General features: G+C 47.5%; 1 protein-coding gene across 3 annotated transcripts in view; it reads left to right on the top strand.

Annotated features, from left to right (window-relative positions):
- Window positions 1-697: 697 nt before the first annotated feature.
- The window catches only part of GATA4 (GATA binding protein 4), a 46,625-nt gene continuing 34,195 nt past the window's right edge, over window positions 698-13,127 (top strand). Inside the window, exons 1-3 of one of the 3 annotated variants that reach the window (XM_066626428.1) lie at window positions 698-1,028; window positions 3,218-3,377; window positions 6,660-7,453. In XM_066626428.1, coding sequence (XP_066482525.1) covers window positions 6,928-7,453 — 526 coding nt within the window. In that variant the 5' untranslated portion in view covers window positions 698-1,028; window positions 3,218-3,377; window positions 6,660-6,927. Of the gene's footprint in view, window positions 1,029-1,131; window positions 1,153-3,217; window positions 3,378-6,659; window positions 7,454-13,127 lie in introns of those variants that run through there. The other 2 variants (XM_066626420.1, XM_066626436.1) reach the window with 2 other exon arrangements.

The following is a 13,127-nucleotide window of genomic DNA, read 5'->3' as shown; positions in this document are numbered from 1 at the left end:
CTTTCTCCCAGAGGCTGTGCTAAGGAGTGTCAGGTATGCATTCATAAAGCTTGTGGCACCAGCTACCACTGCATGCCCTGGGTAGTGCCTCCAGCATCCTGTGTGGGCAGTGAGTCCAGGTGAGAAAGGAAAATGTAAGATCCCAGGAAATTTCTGGGCTGCCTTCTTTGGCTCCTGGGCCTGGGTACAAATTTGCCCCCCTCTCATGGGCCCTGCTGCCACGGGGGTCTCTGGGTGACCCTGAGCTTCCAGGACAGTCTCCTTTGCCTTCTTCACAGGGTTGATGTGAGGAAAGAACACAGCAGGTATGAGAAAAGGCAGAAAGTGAAAGGAGATTAGATGCATTCATGGAGGCCAGAGATGCCTCAATGGCTCAAGGCCACCAGAGCTCATGGAACCTCCACATGGAGCCACAGCCTCCTTCTGAAAGCATCTTGGGGGGGGGGGGGTGAGAGCTGCTGCCTGGTCTTCCCCCAGATCCAGTTGGCCAGTGTGGGAAAGAGGCTGCTGGCCTGGTGGACCTTCTCTTGGCTGCACCATCATGCTGCCTCCCGTCTGATGGGGCAGAGGGAGGGAATACTGAGGAAGCGGGTCATGGAGAGGGACCCCTGGGGGCCGTCCAGGAGGCTCCAAAGAACCCAGCCACTTGGAGCTGAAGGGCTGGAGAGCGAGGAGGACTTTGCCTGCCGGCGGATGGTCCAAAAGGGATCTTCCGCCACGTGGTGTGCGGAGACCAGTCACCGGCCAGGAGGGGGAGGGGAAAGGAAGGCCCCCCCGCCTCCCGGTCCTGCAGAAGTCCTTGCGGAGGGCGCCAGGCGCGGCGAGAGCTTCACACCGCCCGCACCAGCAGCCACAGCGGTGCCCACTCCCCGGGCAGGCGGCGCTGTGGGCTCTGCAGGCAAGTAAGTGCTGCTGGGGAGGGCCTGGAGGCGCCCACCTCATCCAGGAGGACTTGAAGGAGCGCTGCGGCGGGGACCCAGGTGGCAGCGCAGCCCGCAGTCCCAGCAGGGCAGAGGCGGACGGAGCAGGTTTGTCGGGCAGCGCGCGGGGGCTTGGTGACATCTGTCAGCCCCAGTTCGTCCCCCCGCCCCCGTTGAGTCAGAGCCCAAGTTCAGGCCTGTCTACTCAGAAGTAAAGTGGGCTTGCTCCCGGGTAAGTGTGGCTAGGAGCCCAAGCCCAGGCATGCCTACTCAGAAGGAAAACCCATCCAGGTCAAGGGCCTTACTCTCGGGCAGGTGTGCGTAGGGTCGCAGGCTGAGCCACTGATTACTCTTGCGTCAGTCCGTCGCGTGGCGTCCCTGCCTTTCCGAAGGCGCCCACCCCTTCCCAGGAATCCCCAGGGGGTCGGGGTCTCTCTGGCGGCCGGGACCGGAGCCCCCCGCAGCCTCCCTCCTCTACCCGCCGGCACAGGCGGCCGTTCGCCCTCGCGGTGGGAGCGCCCCTTATTTCTGCGGGATGAATCTGTGCGCGTGAAACTTTGGTCCAACTTCGGGACCAGATCCAGACTCCCGAGGGCGGCCGGGTCGGGTCAGGCCTGCCGGCTCTTCGGGAGAGGGCCCCTTCGCGGCTGTCCCCATCTGCGCTGAGAGCCGCCGCTTTGAAACGCCTTCGGGCCTCCTGGGGCCCCGATTCGAATCCTACCTCTTTCAGACAGCAGCTGACCAGGTTCGCAGCTGTTTCCCCTTCCAAAGGCAATTTCTTCCGGCTTCCCAACGGCGGTCGAGAGAAAAGGTCGGAGACTTTTATTTTATTTTATTAACCGGGAAGACACTCCCAGCTGGATTGAAAATGGAAGCTGAACATCTGCTTTTCTCACAGGACCAGTTCGCTTCCTCGGAACATCCATTTTGGATTTAATCACTGCTTCTAAAAATCCTCCCTTTTCTTCTTGTGATGGCTTAAAAAAAGAGGGGTGGGGGGACGAGGATATGGCTGCAAAGCTGCAATCCTAGCCATACTTACCTGGGAGTGAATCCCGTTGTCTATAATCGTCTATAATGACTTCTGAGTAGACATGCATAAGCTTGGGCTCTTAAGTGCCCTATACAATCTGCTCAAAATCCACTTGGAAAAGGTCATTTTAAATTCTCTCTTTAAAAGGAGGAATGGAAATCATGCACTTCTTTTTTTTAATTACCCTAAACTTACCAAACACCAAATAATGACCAAAGCCTGCCAAAGAATTTTAGTTTCTATACTGTTTGGATTTTGGATCTAACCCGAGATTCCCCCTCCCCCATCTAAGATTCCCCCCGTGTAGTAATGAAATGGTAAAACGGTTGGAGCTGGGAGCATTTGCACAACTTTATGCGAGCTTATTCCGAAGTCCACTTACTCCCAGAAAAGTGCGGACGCCGAATTAATTCATCAGTGAATTCGTTCACGGGTTAGTCGCTCTGCATGGGAATTAATTGGATCCCAGGATCGAGCAAAAATAAAAGGACTGCGGTCCTCAGAACACTTCCTTGGGAGTAAGGCTCATCTGTAAGTGGCCCTAGGTGTGCCCTGGGCGTCCGACTGACTTCAGTTGGGACAGATATGTTCATGTTTTGCACATGTCTACTTGGAAGTAAGTCCTCACTCAACAGGGCTTTCAATTAAGAAGGCATGGATAGGATTTGAGCCCCCCAAATGCTTCCCGCGGTCTGGATCGTGCCCAGACTTCACAAGCATACAGTACAAGGTCCACAATTGTATACAATGCAACAAACAAGGAAGCTGAATATTTCTGATTACAGTGCGGAAGGTGACAATGAAATGGCCCCATTCGGCAGTATAGGCTGGGTAGGTCTACTCGGACGTAAAAGTCCCACCAAGCTCCGTAAAGTGCGCTCCCTGGAAAGGTGTTTCGGGTCGCTGCGCGCAGGGGGAATTCGGGGCCTGTCGGAAGAATCCGATGTTATTTTCACGCGGCCCGCGGGCGTCCACTACCACGGCCTTTGCCGGCCAGCGGGCCATTTTCTTTCTCCAAACGTTTCTAACTCTCTGCCCCCCGACATTGCCGGAGAAGTGGGAGCCATTAAAAAAAGACCCACCCGTGGGATTCGCGGGTGATTCCAAAGGACGTCCTTTCCACGCGCACAGGAATCCGGAGCAGAAACTGCGGGGCGCCGGGCCCTCGTCTGTCTCTCCCTCCCTCCCGGCGGCCTCATTCGTTCCTGCGGCCCTCTGGAGCTTTATTTGATTCTATTTATTTTTTCTCCATTTTCCTCTCAAGGGCGATCCGCTTTGCGCAGAGCTCGCCCTGGGTTCTCCGAGAGCAAAACGGGCAGGGCGGTGATCCGGATCAGCCCTTCAGAGCAGAAGCGGAGGGCAGTCAGCCCACCTTGGTCTGTGAATCCGCTGGCAAAGGAGCCCAAGAGGAACGCACTTTCAGCGTGGGCGAAATGATCCCCTTTAAAAGGCACCCCCCTATTCTTCATAATTAATTAATTAAACGGTTGATGAAACCCACGCTCCAAACTATTTCATTTTCACAGATGTTTCATTTGGGCTGGATTCTGGTGGTATATATACACTGCGTCCATGCATCTCTCTCTCTCCACACACACACACAAATATATATACTGTGAGTGTATGTATGTGTATATATCTAGAGAGAGAGAGAGAGAGAGATCTATATATTCTCTGCCTCCAGGTTCCCCTTCGTTCCAGTACCATTGGGAGAAAGGGATGGGATACTTCGTTTTTACAGCTCAGGCATGTCTACTCTGGAGTAAGATTCCCTCCAGCCAGGTGTGCAGGATCATTTCTTTAAATGCTGAGTGTTAGCTGAGTCTTTAAATGCTGAGTGGTCATTTCTTTAAATGCTGAAGTTTGAAGCAGTCCCTCCTTTGCAGGTCAAAGCCCCCTTTCCTGAGAAGATTTACCTCTCCTTCTGTCCCTCCCCTCCGCCCAGCTTCCCCAATACTTCAAGCAGCTTCTGCCAGTTCCTGGGAGAATGTGCTCAGAAGCCTTAATGCTCCCCCTGAGCCGAGAAGAATGTATTGATTCTGAGAGATCTGGGTTACCAGCTGTGGTTGAAATTCTGGAAGTTGGGCTCTTTCAAATGTGCCAGGACAAGCTGTAGTTATTCTACAGTGAAGGAATAGCACTCTGTGACTGCTCAGAGGCAATGTATAATTACTTTGCCTGTTGTTGGAGTCGGCCCTAGTGTTGAGGATGCACACTTCGTGTGTGTGCGCGTGCGCATGCATGCAATATGTATGAAACACTAGGTAAGTGATTGTAGACAGTCTTTGAACACAATGCTTCTCCTAATAAAGGGTTATGCTTAGCACCCATACTTGCTTGTTTTGACCTCAACCCCAGTTTTCACAGCTGGTACTTGAAGTAATAAAGAAGGACCTTTGAGCATGTGCAGAAGTCCTTTGTATGGTTTTTTGGCCACTGAATTATCAAAGGCTGCCAACACAAATTCAGAGAAGGGGCTGGATTTGCAGGTCAACAGGTACACCTTCCAGGTAGGTCTGAGTCTGAGCACACTTTCTTTTTTTTTTTCTAGATTGTTTAGAAGTGCTGTGTTGCTTCTTGATCCCATCCCAGAAAGCTCAACAATTTCTTTAAAAAAACACACAAAAAACTCATCATCCAAGTCATTTCATTATAAATACTTACTATTTATATTTTTAAAAAGCTGTCACATTCTAGAGTTACCAAGAAACAGAACCCAAGATAGGGCTTTGCTGATGGACTCTGAAGTCCAAGGCAGGCTTGAGTCTTAATTAATGGGGTCAAGGGGAGCAGGTTCAGATCCTACCCTAATGGTGCCTCAGAGGGTATCCTTCACTTTCTTCCATGTGCCTTGTTTAGGGAATCTGTTGTTCTGAGTGCAAAACTCTTGTGTGTGTGTGTGTGTGTGTGTGTGTGTGTGTGTGTGTAGCTTCATGGGCATACTACACAGAAATTCTCTACAGCTTCCTGGAATGCTTGCAATATGCAAGCTCTCCTCCCATGTGCACACTGCTAACATAGCTGACTTGTCAAGATCACAGTCCCCTGGGACATTCTCCTGTGAAAGAACCACTGAAATTAGTGGCAACAGCACAAAAATCCAGCCTTGCAGTCCTGTGCTCTTTTCAGATTTTGGCTGTTGCTGAGGCTCTGAATGCATGTTCTGTGTGAATTGGGGTGCATAGGGAAAAAGGCAAAGTGTGAATTTTTTTTTCAGACCAGCCTCTGCTAGTAGAGGAGCTTGCCAATTTTCTATTCCCACAGAACTCTTCATCATCAGGCAACCTGGAAAGGCAAGCATGTCTCCAAGTTAAGAATGAACATGGCTGTGTTGATGTACAACTCAATTCTGCACCGCTTACCATGTGTGGATTTGAATCCTTTAGGATGTGCCTGTCTGTTGCTGAATGTGCCTTGTTTTATATGATTGTGTATGGACTTGCTTACCAGTCCCGCCTAGTTCTCAGTGAGGTGGCAAGTCTGTCTCTAGGCTGTACAACTTCAGAATGCAGGTGATTTTTTCCCTGCCATGAAAAAAATACCTGCCCATAGAAAACTAGCATGCCAAGAATTGTTTTAGCATAGCCTTCTCATTAACATGCTGGTGGAACATTCCCTCCTGTGAGTTCCAGGCTCTGAAGTGGTACAGTCCTTGCGCAAGTTTACCACCTCAACAAGAGCTAGGCCTCTGTGATTAACAGTTACATGGAGAGAGGAACCAAGATTATTGTTTACTTTACATGGGCTCAGAATTGCTTGACCATCACCCATTTCCCAGGCTCACATTTTGCATTATTGAAATCATTTTTCACTCTCTTCTTTCAGCTGTTTAGAAAGGTACAAGCCTCTATGTATGTGCATAAAATCTTTCCATGATCACTGAGTAATTGCAGATGGTACTCACACATCTTAACACTGGGGTGTATGGAATCCGGGCTGGAGAACAGAGTTTGAGTACACCTGAGGCTCAACACCTTCTGTGTTACAGCTTCAGCGCTTGAGGAATTATAATTTCAAGTGGGCACAGACTAGTACACGAATGTGCATATTGTGTGGACTTGTGCTTATGAGTGCATGGAGCTTGTATAGGTGTGAGCTGAGCTCTCCAGTGTCTCAGTCTTGACAAGGGGAGGAGCTGCACTATTTGCACTTAGAAGCACCTGCCCTTGTATCCAGGTGTGCATTTTCTTTGTGTGGGCCTGTTTTGATTTTCATGTCAATTTGAGGTTGAGACAAGTATATATGGCCAGTGTGCAATCTTTGCAGTTCAACAGAATGTTTCTTGTAATAAAAGGTTATGTCCTGTTGTATGTGCCCGTAAAGACATGCTCATTCACACATACACCCACCTAGGTTTTTACTAGCAGGAACAAATGAATCCTTGAGGATTTGTTCAAGGGAGTGATTGTCATGTGACAAGGTGTGAGCAGAGAACTCCACTCCCCCACCCCTCCAACTGGTTCTTTTGATTGACTTTTTCTTCAGACTCTGGGGCTCCTGCCTGATGTGATTTCAGATCAAAACACTCCCTTGGGTTTAATTAACATCACAAAAGGAGCATCTTGTGCCTGGGGAAAAAGGTTTGGTTCCAGGGCCTCTGGGAATGTCTTTCACATGGCCTTCCCTAACCTGGTATTCTCCCATCCAAGCCTCCCACTGCTATATTTTAAACCTCCTGTCTTATACTGTTCTTCCTTCCTTCCTAGGTGTGAGCAGACTCTCAAAGAGGAGGACAAACCAAGGCTGAAACTTCTCTCAGTTCTGAGGATTGGAGCCAAGTGGATGGAATATAAGGAGGAATCCACAGGCCCCTATTAGGAACTTTCCAAATCACCTGAAAGCAATCCTTGCTGGACCTGATTGGGAACTGCAGTGTCCCTCTGTGCCTTTTTTTATTGGAAGGAAAAGAGTCCTGCTGGTCCTCAAACACTTGAATCTCAGACCTGGTGGTAACTTGCCACTGCGGCTTCAGAGATGTACCAAAGTTTATCCATGGCGGCCACCCATTGTACACCCACATATGAAGGGGCCAGCAGTTTTATGCATGGCACAGCTGCTGCTTCCCCTGTCTACATCCCCACTACAAGGGTCACCACCATGATCCCTAGCCTGCCTTATCTTCAGGGGAGTGGGACATCCCAGCAAGGCAGCCCTGTCTCCAGCCACTCCATTTGGACTCAGCCTGGGACTGAGGGTGTTGCTTACAACCCAGGATCGTCTCACTCATCGGTGTCTCCGAGGTTCTCGTTTACTGCTAGCACCCCCATCTCGGCTACCACCTCCAGAGAAGCAGCTGCCTACAGCAGCTCACTCAGCATCTCTGCCAACAGCAGGGAGCAGTATGCCCGGAGTTTCAGCGGGTCCTATTCCAGCCCTTATCCTGCAACCTACGTGAGCCCAGAATTGAGCACAAGCTGGACTTCATCCCCTTTCGACAGTCCTATGCTCCACAATCTCCAGAATCGTGGCACCCCAGGAGCTTCACGACATGCCAGCCTAGGTAAGAACTGGTTTATCCCTTGAGTTTTTAGCCTCTCTCCAAAGCACAACGCTCTCAGCAGAGGGGACTGAATTGAGGAAATAATGTTTGTGACAATTAATGTACAACTATTTTCATTTCAGTGGAATTAACATCATTAGCCACTTTTCCATCTTCACAAAAAGAAAATACAATCCAAACATGCAAATTATTCAAACAGAGCAACACTGCATGAAAGCGGCATGTTAGTCCCAAATGCCAGTCCAAAGCATTTTGCACCCTCTCCAAAACGCCCTCAGTGAGGTAGCCCTGTCTCCTGTAAAGGGGTGATCATTCCATACTGATTAAAGGCTTGGCACTGGACCAACTGCATTTAACTGAATGTACCTCTTGCAAGCCTTCAGTGAAGGTGCCCTTTTGCAGATTATTCCCAAAGGGATCAGCATTCCTTATGGGTTTCCTTGATTCTTTGCCAGCTGTTTTGCTGATGCAGAACCCAGGAGAGTGGGGGGGGGAGGGGATGGACATGGTCACATGCTGATTCTGCCTCCCACCTTGCTCCCCTCTGCACCCATAAACACCCTCATTCTTCCCACTCCCTCCCATGTCCATCCTAGAACTGGTGAACTGTATCTTCACTGCCAGTGAGTACCTGCACCTGCCAGTAACTATGCTGGTGGCCTCTTTGTGCTCACCAGTAGCATCAGCAAGCACAATGATGGTGCCCAACTCATGCCAGATCCAGACACTTCTGCCTGGATCCTGACATGTCTGCCAGTGAATGTGCATTTCACTGTCATCCCTATCAGATAGGATTGGGCCATAGGATATTGAATAAAAGGGAAACCACTGATAAGCTTCCGTTTCCTTTAGGGGTTGGTGATGGAGTGTCTCTGGCTTTGTGATGTGGGAGTGTGGGGCACATTTTAATCTGTGACTCAAGCCTCAGTTGACTAAGCCTGTAAATTATGGCAATGAAAGTTTGAGATACTTTGCTAGCACTGCAGAAGTTGCCAGAGTGTCTGAAAAAGGCAGGCTCCTTGAAAAGTATTTTAATTGGTGCACCATATGCACAAGAATGTGTCAGATCAGTGGCATAGCTAAGGGGGTGCAGGGGGTAGCAGTTGCTCCAGGCATCAAACTTTAGGGGGGCAACAAGCTGAGCTTGACACTAGTGACCAAAATTGTGAAAATGTTGGTATGTATGAATAATACCAGCATGTTATATTTCATTAGAAAGGTTATTTAATGCGGAAAGCAATGAAACAAACTGTATTGGAATATTTGTATTCTATCAAAAGTTATATTAATTAACCAGAAAATGAAAACACAACTGGCTTATGGAACAAAAAGTGGATTTGCTAAACTCAAAACTGACCTATGAGACTGATTGCTCCAAGTGCCAATGAGATGTTGTTATGATACAGCATGGAACCAATAGCTTTTTATTTATTTACTTAATTAATTAAATTCAATTTTGTCATGGAGGGGGAGCTACAAAATCTTTGACCCCAGGTAGCAGATAGATGTCTTAGCTATGCCCAGTGGCGTAGCTGGAGGGGTACGGAGTGCTCAGTCTGGCGAGGAGGCTCAGTGGGGTGGGCAAGCGGCCCCTCCCTTCCTGGCGGGGGGAGCAAAACAGAGCCATATGGCTTGCTTGCCCGCCCCACTTACCCTCCCCACCAGACTGAGCGCTCCGCCCCCCTCCAGCTACGCCACCGGCTATGCCACTGACTGGGGGGAGGCAGCAGATCAAGTGGGTGGTGAGCTGCTGGGGGGAGCAGGTGGCTTCCAATTTTCACTTTTTAAAAGCCCGGGTGTGATGTCACTTCCGGTTGGACATCACTTCCAGGGCAACATTTTGAGCTTGACACTGGGCTACAAGATCATTAGCTATGCCACTGTGTCAGATCACATGAGAGGGATCTGATCACAAATCTATGGATCACTGTTCATCCCAGCTGTCAGACAATTAACATCTGATTAGTTTGTTGCTGGCTGTCTTATAAACAACAAACAATACTGAGGCAGCAGTCCTAGACATATGGTAGTTAGAGGAGGAGTGCATTGAATCCAGAGGGACTTACTTTTGAGTAAGCATGCCTCTGATGGCTCTGTTAGCCCTTGTATAGTGTTTCTAAGCTATTTGCATACACTGTCTCAGTTAATTGGCAACTTTGTAAGGTAAACCTGGACTAAGATGTCTCTTTTAGGCCTGTGACTTGCTGACCCATGAGAAAATTGAAGGCAGTGATTCTATGCTTCTGTTCTCTGAATCAACCAAGGGTTCCTTGGTTATGATTTTAAATATACCAATTTGATAGGTTAATTTGAGCAGGTCCAGAGATGTGAGCACCTCCTTCACTGTGGATATAGTACACTGGGTCATTGCCTTGCACAAATTAACTGAAGTGAATGGAGTTGTGCAAGATGTAGTGAGCTGACCAGAGGCCTGGATTCTCTTAATCATCAATGAACGTACATGTGCTGGACCTGCGGGGGAGGGAGAGAGAGTGAGTGTGAGAGAGGAAGCCCTCTCTTATAAGTGGTTGGGAGACAGACTGAGCTGGATGGTAGCTAGATTGCTAACACAAGGCTGGGTGCTTGGAGTATGCATACATTTGAATGGGGGTCAGCAAAATTCAACCAGGGGTCAATGTCTGGCTTCCTAGAACTTAACAAAGACTGGAAAACATAGGTACAATGCAATGAATCAGAAACAGAATTTCAACACCAAAATCATGGAAGGCAGTTCCATTTGCATACAGTAATGTAGGAGACACTTAAACAGTGACTGGATTAAAACACAAAAAGGCAGTTCAAGTTTGCATAAACAGTGATTGGATTAAAACACTAGACTTCCTTGCATTATGTGTGACTATGGGGTGGTGGTTGTGTAACCATGAGCTTGTGGGCATCTGAGGCATCTTGGGGAGAGGTGGCCTTAGCTGCTCAGCTCAGCTGAGCAAATGTGCTGCCCCCCTAATTGCTGCTTTTCTGCAGCTGTGGTGTGTGGGGCAGTATGAGGCAGGGAGGGCATGTGAAACATGGTGGGGGGAGGGAGAGAAGGCTGGCTGGGCAGCTGGAGGTGCCTCATCTCATCAGCACAGGGTGTGCTCCTGGCAGGCTTCAAACTGGGAGGGAAGCAGTGCTTTCCTCTGCTTGGGAAGGAGGGAGGTTGTAAGTCCTATTGCATTCAATGGGACTTACTCCCAGGAAAGTGAGGTTAGGATTGCAGCCAAACAGTCTCTGGGTACTGGTTTGCAATTAGCAGATACACACAAAACAAAGTCTTAACAAACTCGGGGCACAATCCTAACCAGAACTACCTAGAAGTAAATCCCATTGTGTTCAATGGGGCTTACTCTCAGGTAAGTGTGGTTAGGATTGCAGCCTCAGTACTGGCAGCTGTTTTTTTTGGATCTAGTGTATAATTATAACACTTTCATCCTCATTTTGGGGGTAACTGAGGTGAGGTGACGTAATGGGGGACCGAGGCCAATGGCCACAAGGATCAGGGGAGCCTCAGGCAGAAAAGTTTGAGAACCACTGTTCTAAATAATCACTTTGATTTGGGGGGGGGGGCAGTTCCAGTTCAGCATAGACATGATGTGTTTGTTTATTGGCATGTCTGACCCATTTACATATAAGAGAGAAGTAATGTGCTGGTGATTTGGACATCAAAAATGTCACCTGGGTGAAGGTTTTGAAACCCTCCCTAATTTTTCTTCCCTGTGCTCCATCACCCTAAGCACTTCAGCCAAGCTCAAGTCGCTTCTGGAATGGGAGCCAGTTTTGTGTGGGGTGGAAAGGAGTTTGGAGAGACTGCAGGGAAAGTATTGAATGCAGAGGATGGAGAATGACTCAGCTCCACTCGGCCATGCACCCCTTCTGACACTAAAATCCAGCTGTTACCCAGCCCCTGCTCTGAATGTGAAAAGGGAAGAAGATACATGAATAAGCAAACATAGTTGTCCCCATCCCATCTAGTTTGGCCTGGTGACTTTCAGATAAGATTTAGGTTCCCTTTCAATCCAGCTGCTCTTTGCTCAGATTTTGATTTGACCTCCGAACATTTCCAATCTCTCCAACTGCTCATTCAGGTATCTGGCCCTTAGCCAGCAATACCTGTGCCTTAGTACTTCTGCTGCAGGGTCAGACTTTCCAGTTAAGCCCAACAACCTCTAACCTGGCCAGACAGGCACACAGAGTCAAGTGTGGTCTTTTGTTGATGTGGCTCTCTGACTTGTGTTGGGAAAGAAGGATTGATCCCAAATTAGGCAAACTTTATAGGGGTTTTGAGAGTGTTTACATGTTTGCTTTTGCAAGCTGAGAAGAAGAATAGGGCCCTGGAGGGATCCAACCTCCTTTTCTTCCTGAAATATACATATTTAAATAAAAACAACATGAGCCCTTAGGCAGTCAGCTGGGTGCCTGCAACAGGATCTGGGTCTCTTTAACTGGTCTCTTTTCAGAGACAGGATACTTCTCTGAAGGGGTTTTGTTTTAACGTGGAACTGCACTGGTGAAACAAAGAGCCTCTAAGTTTATGGCTTGCCTAAGTTTGGGACCTCAACTATTATTAGTTAGGATCACTTCCAGTATGTCATTTTTATAGGCTTTTCATGTTTAGGGAGATCTGCTAATTATAAAGAGAAAATTTACAATGGACACAGCTTGGCCATTTGTTGCTTTTTAAGGCAGACCTGAAAAACTGGGCATTATCCTTTTTTTTTTTAAAGAAAAATATATGCATTGGAAGGGAAATCACAAAGTGTTCCGAGGTCAGCAAAGATTAATAGGTGTTTTATAAAACTTAACTTTTTAAATAGGCCTGTTTTGCTTGAAAAATTGCCTCCCTTTTGACTTAAACAGTCAAAATGAATTAATTAAAATTTAAATATATTAAGTTAATGAATTGCCTGGCAAGTTAATTAAGTTGAAATTGATTTGAATATTACAAAAACCTTCAATAGTTATTGAGAGTGTAATATAAGACAACTTAAACTGAATAAGGAAAACTTATTGTTCACCTTATTGTTTAACTGTTCAAAGGAAACAGAATCATTGATTAAATTTTCTTTCTCTGCATCAATATGCCAAAACAAACATTTACTTCATAAAATAAGATAAAATGTGCATTTAACAGAGCAATCCCAAGCACATTTACTGGAGAATAAGCTCCACTGAGCTCACTGGGACTTACTTGTAAGTAAACATATAGAATTGTGCCAAAACTGACTTAGCGCTTCCTCCTGCTAAAAGGGACCTTTGCTGCTGAATCAAGTAAAATCATTGCTGATTATCAATTACATTCCTTAGGCTTGCAGCCCTTATAAGAGTAATTTGCTTTTCAGCAATATAGCACAGAGGGTATACATAAAAAAGAAACTGCTGTAGCTGTAACTGGAGCTGTTACCATAATCAGGCTGTTTTACAAGGTCACAAAAAATTAAAAGAATAATGACCCTGTGGTTGAGATCTATGTGCATAGTATGGATCCAATAACTCCCCTCACCTCAATGTCCTCCTCATTTTGCCACAAATGGTTGGACTAGTGGGCGATAATTTAGGATGATAATTCCAAACAGTACAATGTGCTAGTGATGGAGGGAGGGGAGGGTTAAAGGTTGAACCTGCATTTTACATTTCCTTGAAGGTTAGATGAATGTCATCTGTCAATGTTCTGTGAAAA

This window comes from Tiliqua scincoides, chromosome 1, assembly GCF_035046505.1.
Source record: "Tiliqua scincoides isolate rTilSci1 chromosome 1, rTilSci1.hap2, whole genome shotgun sequence".
Classification (NCBI taxonomy): domain Eukaryota; kingdom Metazoa; phylum Chordata; class Lepidosauria; order Squamata; family Scincidae; genus Tiliqua; species Tiliqua scincoides.
The sequence above is the reverse complement of the archived record's forward strand: the minus strand, read 5'-3'. Positions and strand labels throughout refer to the sequence as shown.